This window comes from Vanessa atalanta, chromosome 10, assembly GCF_905147765.1.
Source record: "Vanessa atalanta chromosome 10, ilVanAtal1.2, whole genome shotgun sequence".
Classification (NCBI taxonomy): domain Eukaryota; kingdom Metazoa; phylum Arthropoda; class Insecta; order Lepidoptera; family Nymphalidae; genus Vanessa; species Vanessa atalanta.
The window spans coordinates 7,936,690-7,952,269 of record NC_061880.1 but is presented as its reverse complement, the minus strand read 5'-3'; the positions used below and the strand labels follow the sequence as shown (position 1 = coordinate 7,952,269).

At 31.2% G+C, this 15,580-nt stretch overlaps 2 protein-coding genes across 4 annotated transcripts in view; both read right to left on the bottom strand.

The window, feature by feature from the left end:
• Positions 1 to 115: 115 nt before the first annotated feature.
• Positions 116 to 7,079, bottom strand: LOC125067088. Its single transcript, XM_047675466.1, has 9 exons — positions 5,975 to 7,079; positions 4,370 to 5,812; positions 2,706 to 3,127; positions 2,377 to 2,580; positions 2,196 to 2,303; positions 1,699 to 1,809; positions 1,106 to 1,234; positions 729 to 851; positions 116 to 430 (listed from the first exon to the last, which is right to left on the bottom strand). The coding sequence occupies exons 1-9, from the start codon at positions 7,077 to 7,079 to the stop codon at positions 215 to 217; spliced, it is 3,861 nt and encodes a 1,286-aa protein (XP_047531422.1). The 3' UTR covers positions 116 to 214.
• Positions 7,080 to 7,746: 667 nt separating this feature from the next.
• The window catches only part of LOC125066971 (myosin-2), a 124,414-nt gene continuing 116,580 nt past the window's right edge, over positions 7,747 to 15,580 (bottom strand). For 2 of the 3 annotated variants that reach the window (XM_047675310.1, XM_047675312.1), the window contains 14 exons: positions 14,953 to 15,471; positions 13,800 to 13,906; positions 13,442 to 13,574; positions 13,104 to 13,208; positions 12,763 to 12,932; positions 12,423 to 12,633; positions 11,497 to 11,706; positions 11,038 to 11,274; positions 10,732 to 10,917; positions 9,649 to 10,176; positions 8,887 to 9,066; positions 8,555 to 8,623; positions 8,366 to 8,444; positions 7,747 to 8,043 (listed from right to left, as the gene is read on the bottom strand). In XM_047675310.1, coding sequence (XP_047531266.1) covers positions 8,388 to 8,444; positions 8,555 to 8,623; positions 8,887 to 9,066; positions 9,649 to 10,176; positions 10,732 to 10,917; positions 11,038 to 11,274; positions 11,497 to 11,706; positions 12,423 to 12,633; positions 12,763 to 12,932; positions 13,104 to 13,208; positions 13,442 to 13,574; positions 13,800 to 13,906; positions 14,953 to 15,471 — 2,712 coding nt within the window. In that variant the 3' untranslated portion in view covers positions 7,747 to 8,043; positions 8,366 to 8,387. The remainder of the gene's footprint in view (positions 8,044 to 8,365; positions 8,445 to 8,554; positions 8,624 to 8,886; positions 9,067 to 9,648; positions 10,177 to 10,731; positions 10,918 to 11,037; positions 11,275 to 11,496; positions 11,707 to 12,422; positions 12,634 to 12,762; positions 12,933 to 13,103; positions 13,209 to 13,441; positions 13,575 to 13,799; positions 13,907 to 14,952; positions 15,472 to 15,580) is intronic. The other variant, XM_047675311.1, reaches the window with a different exon arrangement.

The window sequence follows — 15,580 nt, the reverse complement described above, 5'->3', positions numbered from 1 at the left end:
TTTCATAATTTATTTTTCACTACCGAAAATACCCTATTGTTATGAGTTCATTGAAATAAGTGAAAATAATTTAAATCAATTTATTATTTAAATAAAATACAATATATATGTAGTGATAAGAATATTCATTTATTTATTATATGAAAATTTAATTTGTTTTGATAGACATGTACAATGCATATTATTAAACGTCATTTTTAGATAAAAAATGTAGTCAATATAATAAATATTTGTTACTGGAAACAGCATTTCCTTTTACGCGAGGACGATAAACAATAGTAGCTGCAGGCTGGTGATCGAATGGTAAGTTAGAAGTGATCAGTGTTCGAATGGTTAGCAGTAGTTTTTCACTATGCGGTAAGCATGTCAAAATTGCCATGCATCTCGTTGGGCTGAATATCTTCTGAACTGGTCGACCGTCTACTTGTAGCTGGTAACAAATTAAGTAACTTTTAAGTTATTTTTTACTGTAATATTGTAATTTTAATGAACTCTATGATTTAATGTTGTCTTAGATTTTCGTGATTATTACACATTGAAATAAAACTAGTTTTTAACGGATTTAATCACGAAACAGTCTGCCCGTGACCACAAACACTGCAAAGTGCTCGAAACGTCGGGATGTTAAAATAATTAATATACGCGATTAAATCCGTTAAAAACTAGTTTTATTTCAACTCTATGATTTATTAAAATAATAAGTTAATAATATTGTAAATAATATTAACCTCATATCCTTGAACATAAATTATTTCACGTGGTATTCTCCATTTCACCATCACGGTGTGGTCTGAAATAGTTCTTAGTCCTATGAACGTAGCTTTGAAACCATGGCAGCTGCTTTTGACCGACTAATTATGAAAAGAGAATATAATTTAAAAAAAAACGCGCTAAATATTACCTCCTACTTTTTAAGCCGTTAATTGATAAATTTGTATCGGACTCGCAGAAGACTAGTTAATTTGTAGACATTGGTTCGGCAGAAAAGACCAGCCGTCGTCATATTTATGTACGTCCAAAAGTCGTTTGTGCGTACATTACAATTAAATCAATAATTGTGTTCTATCTGGACTCGCTAGCTCTACCAAATAATATTTATACTCACATTTATTTTAGGTAGTTGGTGCGTAAGTCCCTTTTCCATATTTAGCTTATTCGTTAAGAGCTCTGATTTATAAACAGCGTTTGTTAACACATTATTCATAAGATTGGTTATATTTTCTTGAAGTTTTTCCTACAGATAAAATTAAAAAGATCAAATTTACTTTTGATGTTATAGAATACCATCGAAATAAGGTAACAGGAGATCATCACAAGGACCTGTTGATGGCAAATAATAAACGCTACCAACAAGCGATTCAGTTTCACATTGATAGACCACACTGACCGTCAAATATAGCGATGGTAATCAATATAAATTACTGGTGGTTGGTGTGGTTAAAAAATATATTTTATAAGCATAAATATTACATTACTTATAGCTGAGATAGACAAATGAATAAAACATGTATATTCATGTACAAAATTATTTATCTTGTATGTATCTCGTCGGATAAAAAGTTTCATTTAAAAAATAGTTATGCGTATAACATCGTTTTGGAATGTTATATTGCTTGAGTAAATATCCCAACAACTCAATGCAGACGGAAAACAAGTATCATTTTATTATATATTCATACCATACATCGTAGAACATACCATCGATCGGATGAGATTACAATACGTTTCCTTGTCAATAGGGCTGCACTTTGAATGCGTGTATGACGTGGCATCTTTATGAATAGTTTTAAGATCTAAATCCAATTTACTCTAAAATAAGAGATATATAATGATCTATTAAAACTGAGAGAGAAAAAAATAACGATGCAAAGTAGCAGAGAAAAAGGAAAAAAGCAAGACAAACTAGATTGTATATTTTAAGACCAAAATTCAAAAATTTTACACCTAACCTTGGTAAAGTATATATGTATGTATCTATTGCATTATTATCTTTATTAAGGAATTTGTCCTATTTAACTACTAATTATTTATTATTCTAAATATATTCCGAAAATATCCATATTATTTTTTCGGGTTTTGATCTGGAGTCACTTATTTTTTTTCAGATTTGCATCCGTCGTGGTAACGAATTGACCTTAGCGTTTGATATGTTATTAATTCAAAGTCAGTCAAAATACTATTTTTATAATTAATACCTTAGATAGATGATTTGATTCTTGTTTTATATCAGGAGACTTATTTGAATGCGATGATTGCAGTAGCGGTGAATTTAATAAATTATTCACTTCAATAAGTAGCCGAGTCTAAAAAAATATATTAGGTGTTTCACATTTTCTCAAAATATTTAGATTTTTAAAATTGATCATTGATATTTACCAATGCCTGTTTTCCGTTGCTTGTTTCAACTTTATTAACATATTCCGGAGTTTGCAATGAAATTGATTTCAATGTTGTCTTAATATTGAATTCCATTGTGGGTATAGCACAACTACCCTTACTTTTAACGACTTCGGCACAGCTTAAATATAAATTCTTTCTCAGTATCGGCCAAGCTTTATTACTATCTATTGCATTATTGTTCTGAAATAGATATTTTAAATTATGATATATAATTATCGAAATTATCTTAATTAAACTTCAGAAAAAAAAATGTAAAATTTAAATACAATAATATAATAAATTATAAATACAATATTGACACATACTTGCATTTCCGTGTTCAAGTTTTTACAGAAAATATTTTCCGATGTGACGAGATTATTCGATGTCTCGGGTAAAACCATTCTTTGAAAAGCCAAGTCTGTCTTAATTTTTTCTTCTAAATTTAAATTCTCCCCTTCGTTATCATTTACAGACAATAAGTTTTTTTTGACAGACTCAAAAATAGCACTTCCTTCCGGTTCAAAATTCGTTTGATTTGTATGTGTAATATTTTTTGCACTACCTCTTCGCTTCATTATTCTGCTATACAATTGATTATATTTTTTGCCTTTACTCTTTTTAGACCATTTATGAATGTTATGTTTTGATAGTTTCGTCATACATTTAGCGGGAAAACTATCCCTTTCTTCAGCTTTCAAATCTTTATTTACTTTACCGTTCTTTAAATCCATAAGTACATTGGAATCTGTTGTAAATGTGCTGGTATTATAAGTAGCTCTTAAGAAATCATTGTTACCGTTGATTTTATTTGTATTAACAAATTCATTTTCACAATCGTGACCAGCAATATTAATTATTGATGACATTTTATCACAAAATATAATATTTTTTGAGGAATTAGCGTGGAATGTATTATAATTTTGGTTTTCATTTAAGTATTCAGTACTTACAGCAGACGAAGGAATTGTATAAACGAATTCTTTGGATGTATTTTGATATATACATGGGTCATTTTTTCTATGTCCATCGAGTGTCCGAGAAATGTCCTTATTTAACATTTGACTTGAAGCATTATTTGAGTTTGTTGATGATTTTTTTGATGCTGCATTTGTTTTAGGCAGCATTTTTGATAAATATATATATTTTTCTAATAATTCCAGGTCTCTTATGGGTTTTTGTTTTCTTGCATTAAAAATCTCGCATAGCTTATCATGAGTTCGCATATTATCAGCGCTGTTTTTAGAAAGTATGGTGTTCTTTTCTTTTTGATGCATACCATCCCTTACTTTCTTTAATAAATCTGCATTTTGATAGTAAGTATTTGATGAAATGATTTTTGATGGAAGTTCAGAAACATCGGATAATATATTATTTTTGTCATGGACACTCTCTATATTTTTATGGTTTGATTCTGTGTGGCATGCTGTTACATTTTTATAATGCGATGTTTTCCTAAAGAAAGAATCATTCGCAGATATATTAAAGTGAGACGTATTTATAGTTTCCTTTGTAAGCTTATTATTACTCATACAACTTTCTATTTTAGATACGGAATTCATGTGGGCGTCAAACATAGACGGTGTTAAAAGTTTACCCTTTTTAACTGGATAACATGTCTTGCACGAACTATTCTTAGCTGATATTATATTGTTGTCTTCATTAGCGTAGTGGAGTAAACTCTTACAATCAAAACAATCGCATTTATTACATCCGCAATTAAATCGAAAGCAACTTGCTTTTGCAAATTTTTGTTTGTTAATTTTACTACATATTTCACATTCGCAAGATGAACATTTACAAGTATTGAATGAATCATGATATGGTTCAGGACTTTTATTTAACGTTTTGCGTTTCCCTTCGCACACCATGCATTCACAATTTAAGCATTGGCAATCGTCGCGTTTGCTTTTACGATACGATTTCGGGTTTGAGTAGTCATTACTAGATAGAACGTATGTGACTATAGTGTCATGACTGTTAAACTGACCTGTACTTTCTTGGTAATTAATTGTAGCTCTATGAATATCGTAGTCGCGACTAGCTCTCTCATTAGGTTTCATCATTAATTTACTACGCATATCGCATCTACAAACTTCGCTATTAAGCTGACATGCATCATTTGAACATCTTTCACAATGACAGATTGCATTTGTCATTATCTCTGTTGATACTTGACGCCTCAAATTTGAAGCCATAGCAGTGTAGTTATGGGTACAATTAATACATTCACAAGGTTCGCATTGACACATAGTCTGCTGAAAATTTCCTTGTACGGGTGCAACTATGACTGTTCGCAGTAGAGAGGCTCCTAACGCATTACATTCTGTACATTGACAGGGCTCGCAGTTACATGGTTTTGAAGGAAAATCCCAACATCTTACACAATCGCAGGGTCTACAATCACAATTTTTTTCATATTGTTCGTTCTTTACAACACCTCGACAATCTTTTCTGTCACAACTAACGCATGGGCATCCGGAGTGTGGTGCAGATTTTAAATCGTCTTTAATATTTCTCGCGTATTTAGTACATTCATCACATTCACAGGGTTTACAATTGCAAGTATCATCATTATTGAATAGAAATTTTCCAGAAATGCATTCACATACTTTACAACTACACGCGTTGTATATTTCTTTCAACTTTGTTAAAAAATCTGGTTTATTAATTTTATTCAAATTCGAAGAAGACATATTTGTTTGAGAGTTTGCGAATGAAAGAGAGGATCTAAAATCGTTAAAGGGCAAATTCATTACTTGTGCGCTTAATTTAGATTTTTCTGGTAAGTTATTTTCTTTTGGTAAGGAATTTTCTTTAGGTGGCGGGTTTTGTTTTGGTAACAGGGTTTCATTTAGTAAGGAGTTTTCTTTCGGTAAGTATTTTTCCTTATGAAAATGATTTTCTTTTGGCTTATAATTAATAGCGACACTATGTATGTGGTGACGAATAGAAGATTTTGTATATGATTTATCTTTAATGTTCCAAGCTATTTTATCTTTTGTTAGTGAAATATCTTTACTACTATACTTTGTATATTCACGTTTATCATTAGACGTATTTGCCTCTTTTTTTATTACGCGACTTATTTCTTTTTTAAGCTGATTTTTTGGAACTTCATTAATATTTTTGGAATCGGTCTTATCTTCCGTGATTGATATATCTTTACTGCATTTTTCTACATTTCTATTTTTAGTAGATAAATTAACTTCTTTAGTTTTTACGTGACGTAATTCTTCTTCGATTTCATTTATTTCATTTTTTATTGAATCCTCGTTTATATTTGGAGAATATAACTTATTATCAGTTACCTCTTTCTTAATTTTGGGACAAGTATTTGGTTTTTTGCATTGAATACAGGTACAAGATGATTTAGATTTTTCATTTGCAGAAGAGGGCTCATTTTTTGTGAATGATGTATCTTTACTGGTATCTGTTTTATGGTTACTATTATCGGGAAATGATTTTTGTTCTCCATTTATTATGCGGCGAAATTCTTTTTCAAGTTGATTTATTTCATTTTTTGTTAAACCCTCATTAAAATTTGTATAATAGTGTTTATTATTTGTAAGACTGTTATTTGTTGTATTATTACTTTTATCAACAGATGAATTGGCTTCTCCATTTATTACACGACACAATTCTTTTTCAAATTCATTTATTTCATCTTTTATCAAGTCCTCATTAACATGTGGAGAATAGGGATTTTTTGTAATAGAAATATCTTTACTGACATTTGTTGTATTTGTACGTTTATCAATATATGAATTGGCTTCTCCATTTTTTACTTGACAAAATTCTTTTTCAAGTTCATTTATATCATTTTTTATCAAGTCCTCATTATCTTTTGTAGGATAGGGATTTTTCGAAATAGATATATCTTTACTGATATTTGTTGTATTTTTACGTTTATCTATAGATACATTTGCTTCTCCATTTATTGCTTGACAAAATTCTTTTTCAAGTTCATTTATTTCATTTTTAATTAAATCAGCTTTTGTAGAATAGGGATTTTTTGTAATAGAAATATCTTTACTGAAATCTGTTGTATTGTTACGTTTATCAATATGTGAATTTTCTTCTTCATTAATTACAGGAGATAATTCTTTTTCAAGTTGATTTTTTTCATTTATTATCAAATCCTTATTAACTATTGTAGAATAGGGCTTAATTTTGGTTAGTGAAGTATCTTTGCTAACATTTGTTGTAAATTTATAAATATCGGTAAATGAATTTGTTGCTTCATTTATTACGTGACAAAATTCATTTTTAATTTGATTTATTTCATTTTTTATCCAAGCTATATTACTTTTTGTAGAATAAGGCTTATTATCTGCAAGTGAAATATCTTTACTGATATTTGTTGTATACTCACGATTGCCAATAGAAGAATTTGCTGCTTCAGTTATTACGTGAAATAATTCTTTTTCATTTTGATTTATTTCATTTTTTATCGTAGTCTCATCAATATTTGTAGAATAGGGCTCCTTATCAGTTACCTTTTTCGATAATTTGGCACAAATTTTTGGTTGTTTGCATACACTACACGTACAAGACGATGTAGATTTTTTTTTACGTAATTCAAAGCACAGGCTTAAGTTACATTGGGAGCATGAACAATAAGAATCGATCCGAGATTCTGTAATTTCTTTATTGGATAGAGTGTTTAGTACATTTGGTGTCAAGTTATTAGTGGACATGGTCCTTTCCTCTAATTTTTCAAACAATTATGTTTCTTTATCCTCGGTGATGCTGCAACACTGCATGAAATATTCTTAGTTTTGGGGATCTGTAAGAAATTCTATGTGTCATACATTTTCTAATGTGAAACATTTTCTTTATTTGAAGAGGGAATCGAAAGATAATTTTTCTCTAAATTGAAATGATGATTAGATCTTTGTAACGTGTTATCGTAATTTATCTCTAAAAGCTACAAAGTAGCCATTCTAAAGACTACCACGGCAATTTGAACGTTTAATTTGAAATACTAAATTACATATAATTAATCTAAACTACAATATACTAAAGTAATTTAAGCTAGTTACAAGTAATTAAATGCTGTTCATTGCTATTGCTATTATTTTAAATTTTATTTTATTTTTCCAATTTTTAAGGTGTCATTGTCACACTGTTTCGGCGAAAACTTTGTTAATTTTAAGTGTCAAAGAGTGACAATTAAGAATTTTAAATATTTGGCAGAAAGACCAAATCGAAGAGGTGTGAAAACCTAAAAAGTAAGTTTCGATTAAAAAAAAACAACAGATAAAATTAAATAATCATTTAATTCATCAATGACATTCATATTTTTTTTAATATTAATAACATTATTTTCAATACATGAACCATGTAAATAAAATACAAGCTTCGATTGTAAGTCGGAAGTTTTGTTATATAATAATATCCCGGCAGGCTTAAATTATTTACAGACAACACGATTGGCACGGAAATTATAAATAAAAAAAACTCATTACAAACGTTATTTCTCGAAATATCTTAGTCGAAATGAAGGTACGATTTTGTTCGATATGTGTTCGCTTAATTTTATTAATTACTTAGGTATTATTAGTTATACCTAACTTAGTATAATACAATGTATATACATATACAGGTCGCTAAAACTCGTTAGACTAATGAAGGCACCAGATTGAGGTCGGTGGAGGTTAACTGAAATGGAAGATAAAATTATTGACAAACTAATAAAGATGAAATTAAAAATAATTCTTGACCAGACAATAAACAGCTTTACCTACAAATATTGCATAGGGCGTGATTCGTTAAACTATCCTCTGTCTTCTTCTTTTGAATGTCAAATCAATAAAGATAGACAGAGATAAAATAAGTTAGACCCAAACACATTTGTAAATTCGTTTGAAAAATCAAAATACTAAGTTAGTGTAATTTTAATCTCCGATAAAATATTATTTACTCTGTCAAATTTAGATTTTTTTTAATATGCGGAGTTTATTATTTATGTTGAAATACTTACATAAATTACACGCGAGTCCGCACTAGACATCCGTGCTCCAAACTATCGCATTTGTACCCAACGCACAAGATGGACAATTCTGTAACAACAAAAGTCATAAATGTGCTATACTTTAATGCTCTTACTCATAAAAAGCAGTATCTGAAAAATATTTAATATAATTGTTAAAGCTTATCATTTGACACTCACAACAATACTTTCGATCGCATTCGCCAACTGTTCCTCCATAATTTTGACATCGCCATGATCCAGTACTTCCTGCAATTTTAAGATTATAATCGTTCAAATGACATTTAAATAACACAATTCAGGGAATAATTTATCTTTGCATCGATCAATCGTGTGAATATTTTTTTTGGATTTCAAGTTTATGCTATTTGGCTTCTAAATAAATACAAAAAAATAACCGGTCCGTGGTATACCAACAGAGTTTAGTTCTCTTATTTGAATCCACTAATCGTACGGATACCGGCCTCACGGCACACAAACGCAGTCAGTGTATTGGTAAAATGGTGTCGGACCTGCTGGCACGCGTTGACGCAGTCGGCGAGCGCGGGCGCGGCGGCGCACAGACGCGCGGCGGCGCACGCGCAGCTCACGCTGGCGAGGCGCGCGGCGCCGCGCAGCACGCCCGCGTTGCCGCCGCGCGCCGCCCAGCTGCCCGACGGGTACGACAGCGACGACACGGCGCGCTGCCACTCCTGGGGTTGCGGATCAATCGAAACTCATGTTGCGTGTACTTTCAGTTTTGAAGTTAAAATTGTTTAGATTCGGTCGGTTATGGTCGGCGCTAAACTTCAGAAATATCCATAATAATTTAAAGGACGGGACGAGTTGAGCGATAATATTTCGAGCCTGTGAACGATTCCGTTCCGATCGATATACTACCATTAAATATGCGGTCAAAAACTATTGATAGATGACTCATATGATCCCAACTGCAGTACCGCTTTCATCGGCTATCAGGTTTTATTTACGACGATGGTGAATGCTCTTTATAAGTGTTTTGTGAATGTTTGTGCCATTGATTTATCATTTTTTTTTAAATATATCGATAAAAAGTGTTCTCTTTTCTTTTTTTTTTTGTTTCTAACATGCGAGAAGTATTTCATTTAGGTTAAATATATTGTAGAATACCAATCCCTATTCCTAAAAGTTATCACCAGTTTATCCAAAACCAACATTAAGATTATTAAATAACATTAGTCAAAGTTAGACACATTATCTAACGCAGTTAAAATTAAAATTTAGTCACAATTTATAAAATAGTAATGTTTACTCACCTCACTGTCGGTCTTTGCGTCTGCATCTCCTATTGATCTAATAAGCTCTTTAGATATAGCCATTAAGAGGTAATTCGTAATTTTAGACTTTGCTTCCGCGGTCACTTTGCCATTAACTGGAGCGATCTCTTTACAAAGCCTCGTCAGGTCTTCGTCGACCGTATTATGGATTCGGTCGAACAAATCCTCGATCAGTTGGCTGACTAGTTGACTCCTCATAGATGGGCATGAACAACGCGATTCCGACGTTATGTAACTCATACTGTGGTGCATCCTTCCATAATCAGTCTTCTTTGGTACGGCCGTATATATCGAGTATCCTTCATCGACATATTCAGTTCTGTCCGGTTTTAAATCTATACGTGATGCGTGGAAAGATTGCCTCAAAGTTTCACTACGTAGCTCCTCTAATTCCTCGGTCTTTATAGACAGCTCGTGACTCATTGTCTTTAACTTATCGTCACATTTCCTCTTACACTGGTTAAGGGCTTTTTGTGTTAACGCTAACTGCTTTTCCAGAGATTCCACCTAGAACACATGTCTTCTTAAAAGGAGTTTCCTGGTTTCCATGCAATATATACAGGACACTATCCACAGGTGTTCAAACATGCACTGTCTTCGTGAACCGAGCGATCGGAATATTTACATTCGACAAACATGCTGTTGTCAATTATAAGCGGAAAAGTGGTCTAAAAATACAATATAGCTGCAGTTTCCTCCTTAATTTACTTATCGAGTAAAAGTGAGTTTAAAACAATATCCAATAAGCATTATATCCCGCATTAAAAGTTTATCAAACTACTACAGTTAAAAACCAACAAACTACAAAATCTCTACACCCACTAAAAACACTTACTATATCTAAAATATCAAGACATTAAAATTTGAAGATATATCCAAGGTAAATATTAATTACTTTACAAAAATGTAAACTAATTAATAAATGAAAAGGCAGTGATTGAGATTTTAGATTAAAAGCAGCTTATAAAATTGTTTCCTTAAGTTAACCCACCTTACCCCAAAATAAGTTTCTTTAATTGATATTAATTAGTATTAAGCAGCGGACATAAGAAAACGACGTACCTCCTCTTTAAGTTCACTGTTAGTAACTTCTAACTCCTGGTTGTTTTTGCACGCCCGGGTTAGTTCTTTTCTGATACATTCGAGGTCACCCATAAAACCAACTTCAGTTTTCTTCGACAGTTCTCTATGACTCTTCAGATCTTCGTCTAGCTGCTTGTTCATTTTTCGCAGTTGGTCGATTTCACGCTGAAATTGAGCAAACGAAATAATTGTAATTAATTATTATCTTATTTTGATATACATACATTATATTTAAGCAGTTTTCAATTAAAATATCGGATATAGTTGTGACGTATTTCAATTTACCTTAAATTTACTTTCTAAAGCTTTAACTGTTGATTCGGCTTTCTTCGCATCAGAGTCAGCCTTTCCAAACATCGCAGTTAAGTTGGTATTCTGTACTTTAAGAGTTTTTGCATCTCTCTCTGCCTTCTCTAGAGCTATTCTCATGCCAGATTCTGATTCTTCGACTTCTCGCAGCTTCTTCTTTAGTGGTTCAAAGCAATTCTTCCATTGGTCTCTTTCTGTTTCCAGTTTTTTTACCTGTTGACATGTTTGGAAGTAAAATATGTTAAAAAAATAAAAGCCATTTTATTTATAATATCCTCTTGATATTTCCTTTTTAGCAGTAAAATGCCTATGTGTTTTCTTTTTGTTAAATTAATTCATTAAACCTACATTTAAGTTAAAAAAAATCATATTTGTATTGTTTTTTTAATTGTTGAATAACATGGATAAGGTTTATAAACAAGTATGAATTTTTACCTTTCCATTTAATTGCATCTCTGTGGCTTGCGCTTCTTCAATCTTCTTCTTGTATCCTCCTTCCATCTCCGCCCACATGTCATCAGCTTGAGTCAACATTTCCAGATACGCTGTTTCTCTTCTCTCCAACTCTGCTATTCTGTTCTTTAGTTCCTGTTCAGTTGTGAGTAGAGCTCGGATTTTACTACTCGTTAGAGAGTCCATTGGGAGCTAGAAACGAAGATTTCCATTGTTATCAAGAAAAAGTTAACATTAATTACATATAAACTAACTGAAGAATAATTATATTTTACCAATTCCCAGAAAGGCATTAGCGACTCCATTTCGATAAATTTTCATAATATTATGTTTTTGCCGATCGATCTATCTACATTATTTTGACATGTTTAGTGATACTTAAATATGAATATTTGAATATTTTAGAATAATTAAATATAAATGTGAGCTCAATAGCATTACAATATATTATTAATATTATATAAATTGTATTAATAAGACCAATGTCATACTTGTTTCAAATAAATCTTCTAAAAAACATTGTTGATAAATGACTTCATATAACAATTATGACAGAAAATAAATTAGCAAATAAAAAAAAAAACTACCGATTGCTTTGTGCTTTTTAAAAAAGTCAGATCAATATGTCATGGAAATAATTACGGTGCATCATCAGTATACCAAATAGATAATTTATTATAGAAATCTGTCACGGCCAATGATTACTCGAGATAATAACATGTTTATTCTACGCTCTGTTTGTTTGCGTTTCTATTGTTCCTAGTATTTTCATTATTTATATCAGAAGCCACCGTTTTCAAATAATCATCTTATAAATTTTCTTTAGTATGCTATATAAATAATATTTTTGTAAGTCGAGTCTGTAATTATTTTAGATTTATTTTGGGATATTATAGAAGAAAATGTACCTGCTCCTCTTCTTTCTCCTTTTTAATTTTGTCTTCCAATTCATCTATCTTTTCTTCTATTTTGTCTTTCTGGATTTCAGCTCCCCAAACGGCTGTAGATACTTGTCGCCTGGTAGTTTCTAATTCTTCTTCAAGTTCTTGTACTCTAGTTTCTAGAATCTTCTTTATTTGTGACGTTTGTTTCTCTATCTCTTTCTTTTCATGAATTAATCTAAAAAAACAGATTTATAATAATAATTATGTTACGCAATTAATTGGCAATTATGTTACGCAACTATTATTATTAGTATTGTATTTATCAGATTTTATGCATTTATCGATAAAAATATTTAAAGCTTACTTGGAAATCTGCTGCTGCAATATCTTCACATTTGTTGAAACACCAGAGTTTATTTCGTTCCAGACAACCACTGCTCCACAATTCGATTCATTACCATCCGTATGTTTAATTTCTGTTAAACCTGATCTTGTTTCATTGCCCAAGTTACCCATTCGGTTCATTAGAGCTCGCTATAATAAAAAAATATATTTACAATTATTATTACTTGTGTTCTATATCAGTAAATGAAAAATGTATTACATTATTGACAAGTATATAATCTTATTTAAAAATAGATATTCATTATAAAATGATAACTCTTGTATTTTATCTCTAATATTAAAGTAACTGAAAAATATTACCTGATTTCCTTTCGTGATGTTCGCTCCAACAACTTGTAAGACATTCCAGGCGATGAGGGCTGGAACAGCCCTTTCTAAGCCATTTAACCTCGTCAGCAATTCATTCTAAAAGTTACAATTTTTTTTTAACATGTACCCTAATTTCGATCATAATCCTTAGGAGTTTTGTATTCCTTTATTCTGTTTCGTTTAAAGCATTTTTATCAAATAATTTCACGTTTAGTATTTCCAATATCTAGTAGTTGTAAATTATTTCATATTTAAAGATTTATTTTTAGTTTAAGCAGAAGGTTGATGATAAGAATACGATTATGTAGCATTAATTAATAAATTCTCACCTCTCTCGCTTTTAAAGTACACTCTCTCTTAGCGAGTTCTCCCATTAACCTCTCTGCTTGCGCTCTAGAACATTCCCTCTGTTCCGTCATGTCTCTCAACTGCGCTGAACAGAGCTCGTAGTCCATTTCAAGCCTGAAATAGAAATTATATTATATTAGATATTTAGAGCGATGTTGCCATCCCGTATCCTCGCCATACTTTGTGTTAGTATGAAGGTTAATAAGACAGTAATATTTTGGGCACAATGGCTATGAAAATATCTAAAATCAATAATATTCCTATAAAATCCATACAACTCTTTTTGCTTATCGACCTCCCTAATACCAAATAAAATTATAGAATAAAACTAAAACTTACTGCTGCCAATGTAAGCGTGTATCATTTTCAATCTCCTCCAATTCACAACAGTCCTCCTCTAGCCTCTCATACTTGTCTTGAAGGTCTGTTAGCTGCGATTCAAGTTCCTGTCGAGTTATTTATATGTTAAAACCTTTGTATTAGTGTTTGTGTTCATTAATATTCATGTCTATTCCATAATAATTAATGTTTCTTTGTCTAGTATGACCTTGGACAATCTTTTTAATATGAGTTTATTTATTGATATTTTACCGAAAACTCTTTTTTAAAACGAAAGTATCTTTTATTGACCTGAAATATATTGTATGACAATTCACTGGCAAAGTTTTTCATAGGTTTCAAACAATACTTAGATAAACAAGACCGTTAAAACATTATTGATCATTACTTGTTCGAATAAATTATATACCTAACTACAATTGAATTGAAAATACTATATAATGTTTTGCAAAGACGCGAAGGAGTCATATTGTATTATATATATATATATGCCGGTAGCTGTAATATTTTAAATATATTATTAGCATATGATAAATAATGAAGCTTAGTATCTTTAAGCATTGTTTTCAAAACATTACGTCATTTTCAAAAACCATTACTAATACTTCGACAACATTATATATATTAAAACTGTGCCTGATGTCATTATTACATCGGAATGACCCAGAATAGTACATGCTAGAAGAAAATTCTGATGTCCCTTAACAATTCTAAAGTAGTATATTTATGACCTGTCAAATTTTATATTCACTTTTAATGTCCTAGTATTGACCAACTCGGATTCTGACAAGTAGCTATAACGCTAATTAATAGAGAATGTTCTAGAAGCACCATGGAAAGCTAATAAGGATAACGTAATACGAATCACATATAATGGCGTAAAAAGAAGTTACTCATAATATGGTACCTAATCACACTGACTATATCTAGTTTTCGAGTAAGCAAAGTTAACCCGTATTTTCTATGCAAAGTAAAATCCCACATATCTAACAGTTACTAGCTTCGTTTTTTGTGAAAAACCATTTATCAGCATAGCTAATAAATCACGAATATAGCGTCGTAATATACGTCGTGCGTAGGTTTATAATTAATTTAAGATACAAAAGTATTTAAAAGAGAATTTAGTCGTTTATATAATGAACTGTGCACTTACTTGTATTCGATTCTCCAGTAGAAATTCCGTCTGCAACCTCTGTGCTAGCTTGGCTTGCTTAACATCCTGTGCTGCTTCGTATATTGATATCTTTCCCTCCAAAAACTTAAGCCTCCTCTCGTAATACTGTTTGTGTTTCTTTCCCAGTTTAACACATTTGCATTCTAGGCTATCTCCATCCTCTTTAGTATTAAGCGTCCTATTCCTAACACCTTGTTTCTCTAATTTTTCCCTTATACTATTCAGTCGTTGTATTTCAGTGTTCAATTCGCCGCTACATTCAAAACTTTCGTTTATTTCCGTCTGAGTACCGATCGATTCAGTTTCCACGCCCTCGAATATACCGCTTTCCTGTAAGATGTTGCTTGGTTTTCTTTCTTCGCATAGACTTTCTAAGGATTCAGATTTGTAACCCTTTTGCTGGTACGGTGTGACAGTTGCTATCGCTTTGTGGGTTTTGTGCGATGGAATGTCGATTTCGGATTTTAATCTCAGATCACATATTCTTCTCGGTTTCGTCTGGAAATTTTAATTTATTTATTTTAGTACTACATTATTGCTTTTTTTAATATGATTGACTTTGACACTAATGACACGTTAATTTTATATATTTTTTTCTTTATTTAAT

Coding starts and splice junctions, on each gene's coding strand:
- LOC125067088 (XM_047675466.1), bottom strand. CDS start 7,079: ATGTCCACTAATAACTTGACACCAAATGTACTAAACACTCTATCCAAT. Junction 5,813..5,974: donor CAATTCATCTGTTGATAAAA/GTAATAATACAA, acceptor ACCATAAAACAG/ATACCAGTAAAGATACATCA. Junction 2,304..2,376: donor GCAACGGAAAACAGGCATTG/GTAAATATCAAT, acceptor ATATTTTTTTAG/ACTCGGCTACTTATTGAAGT.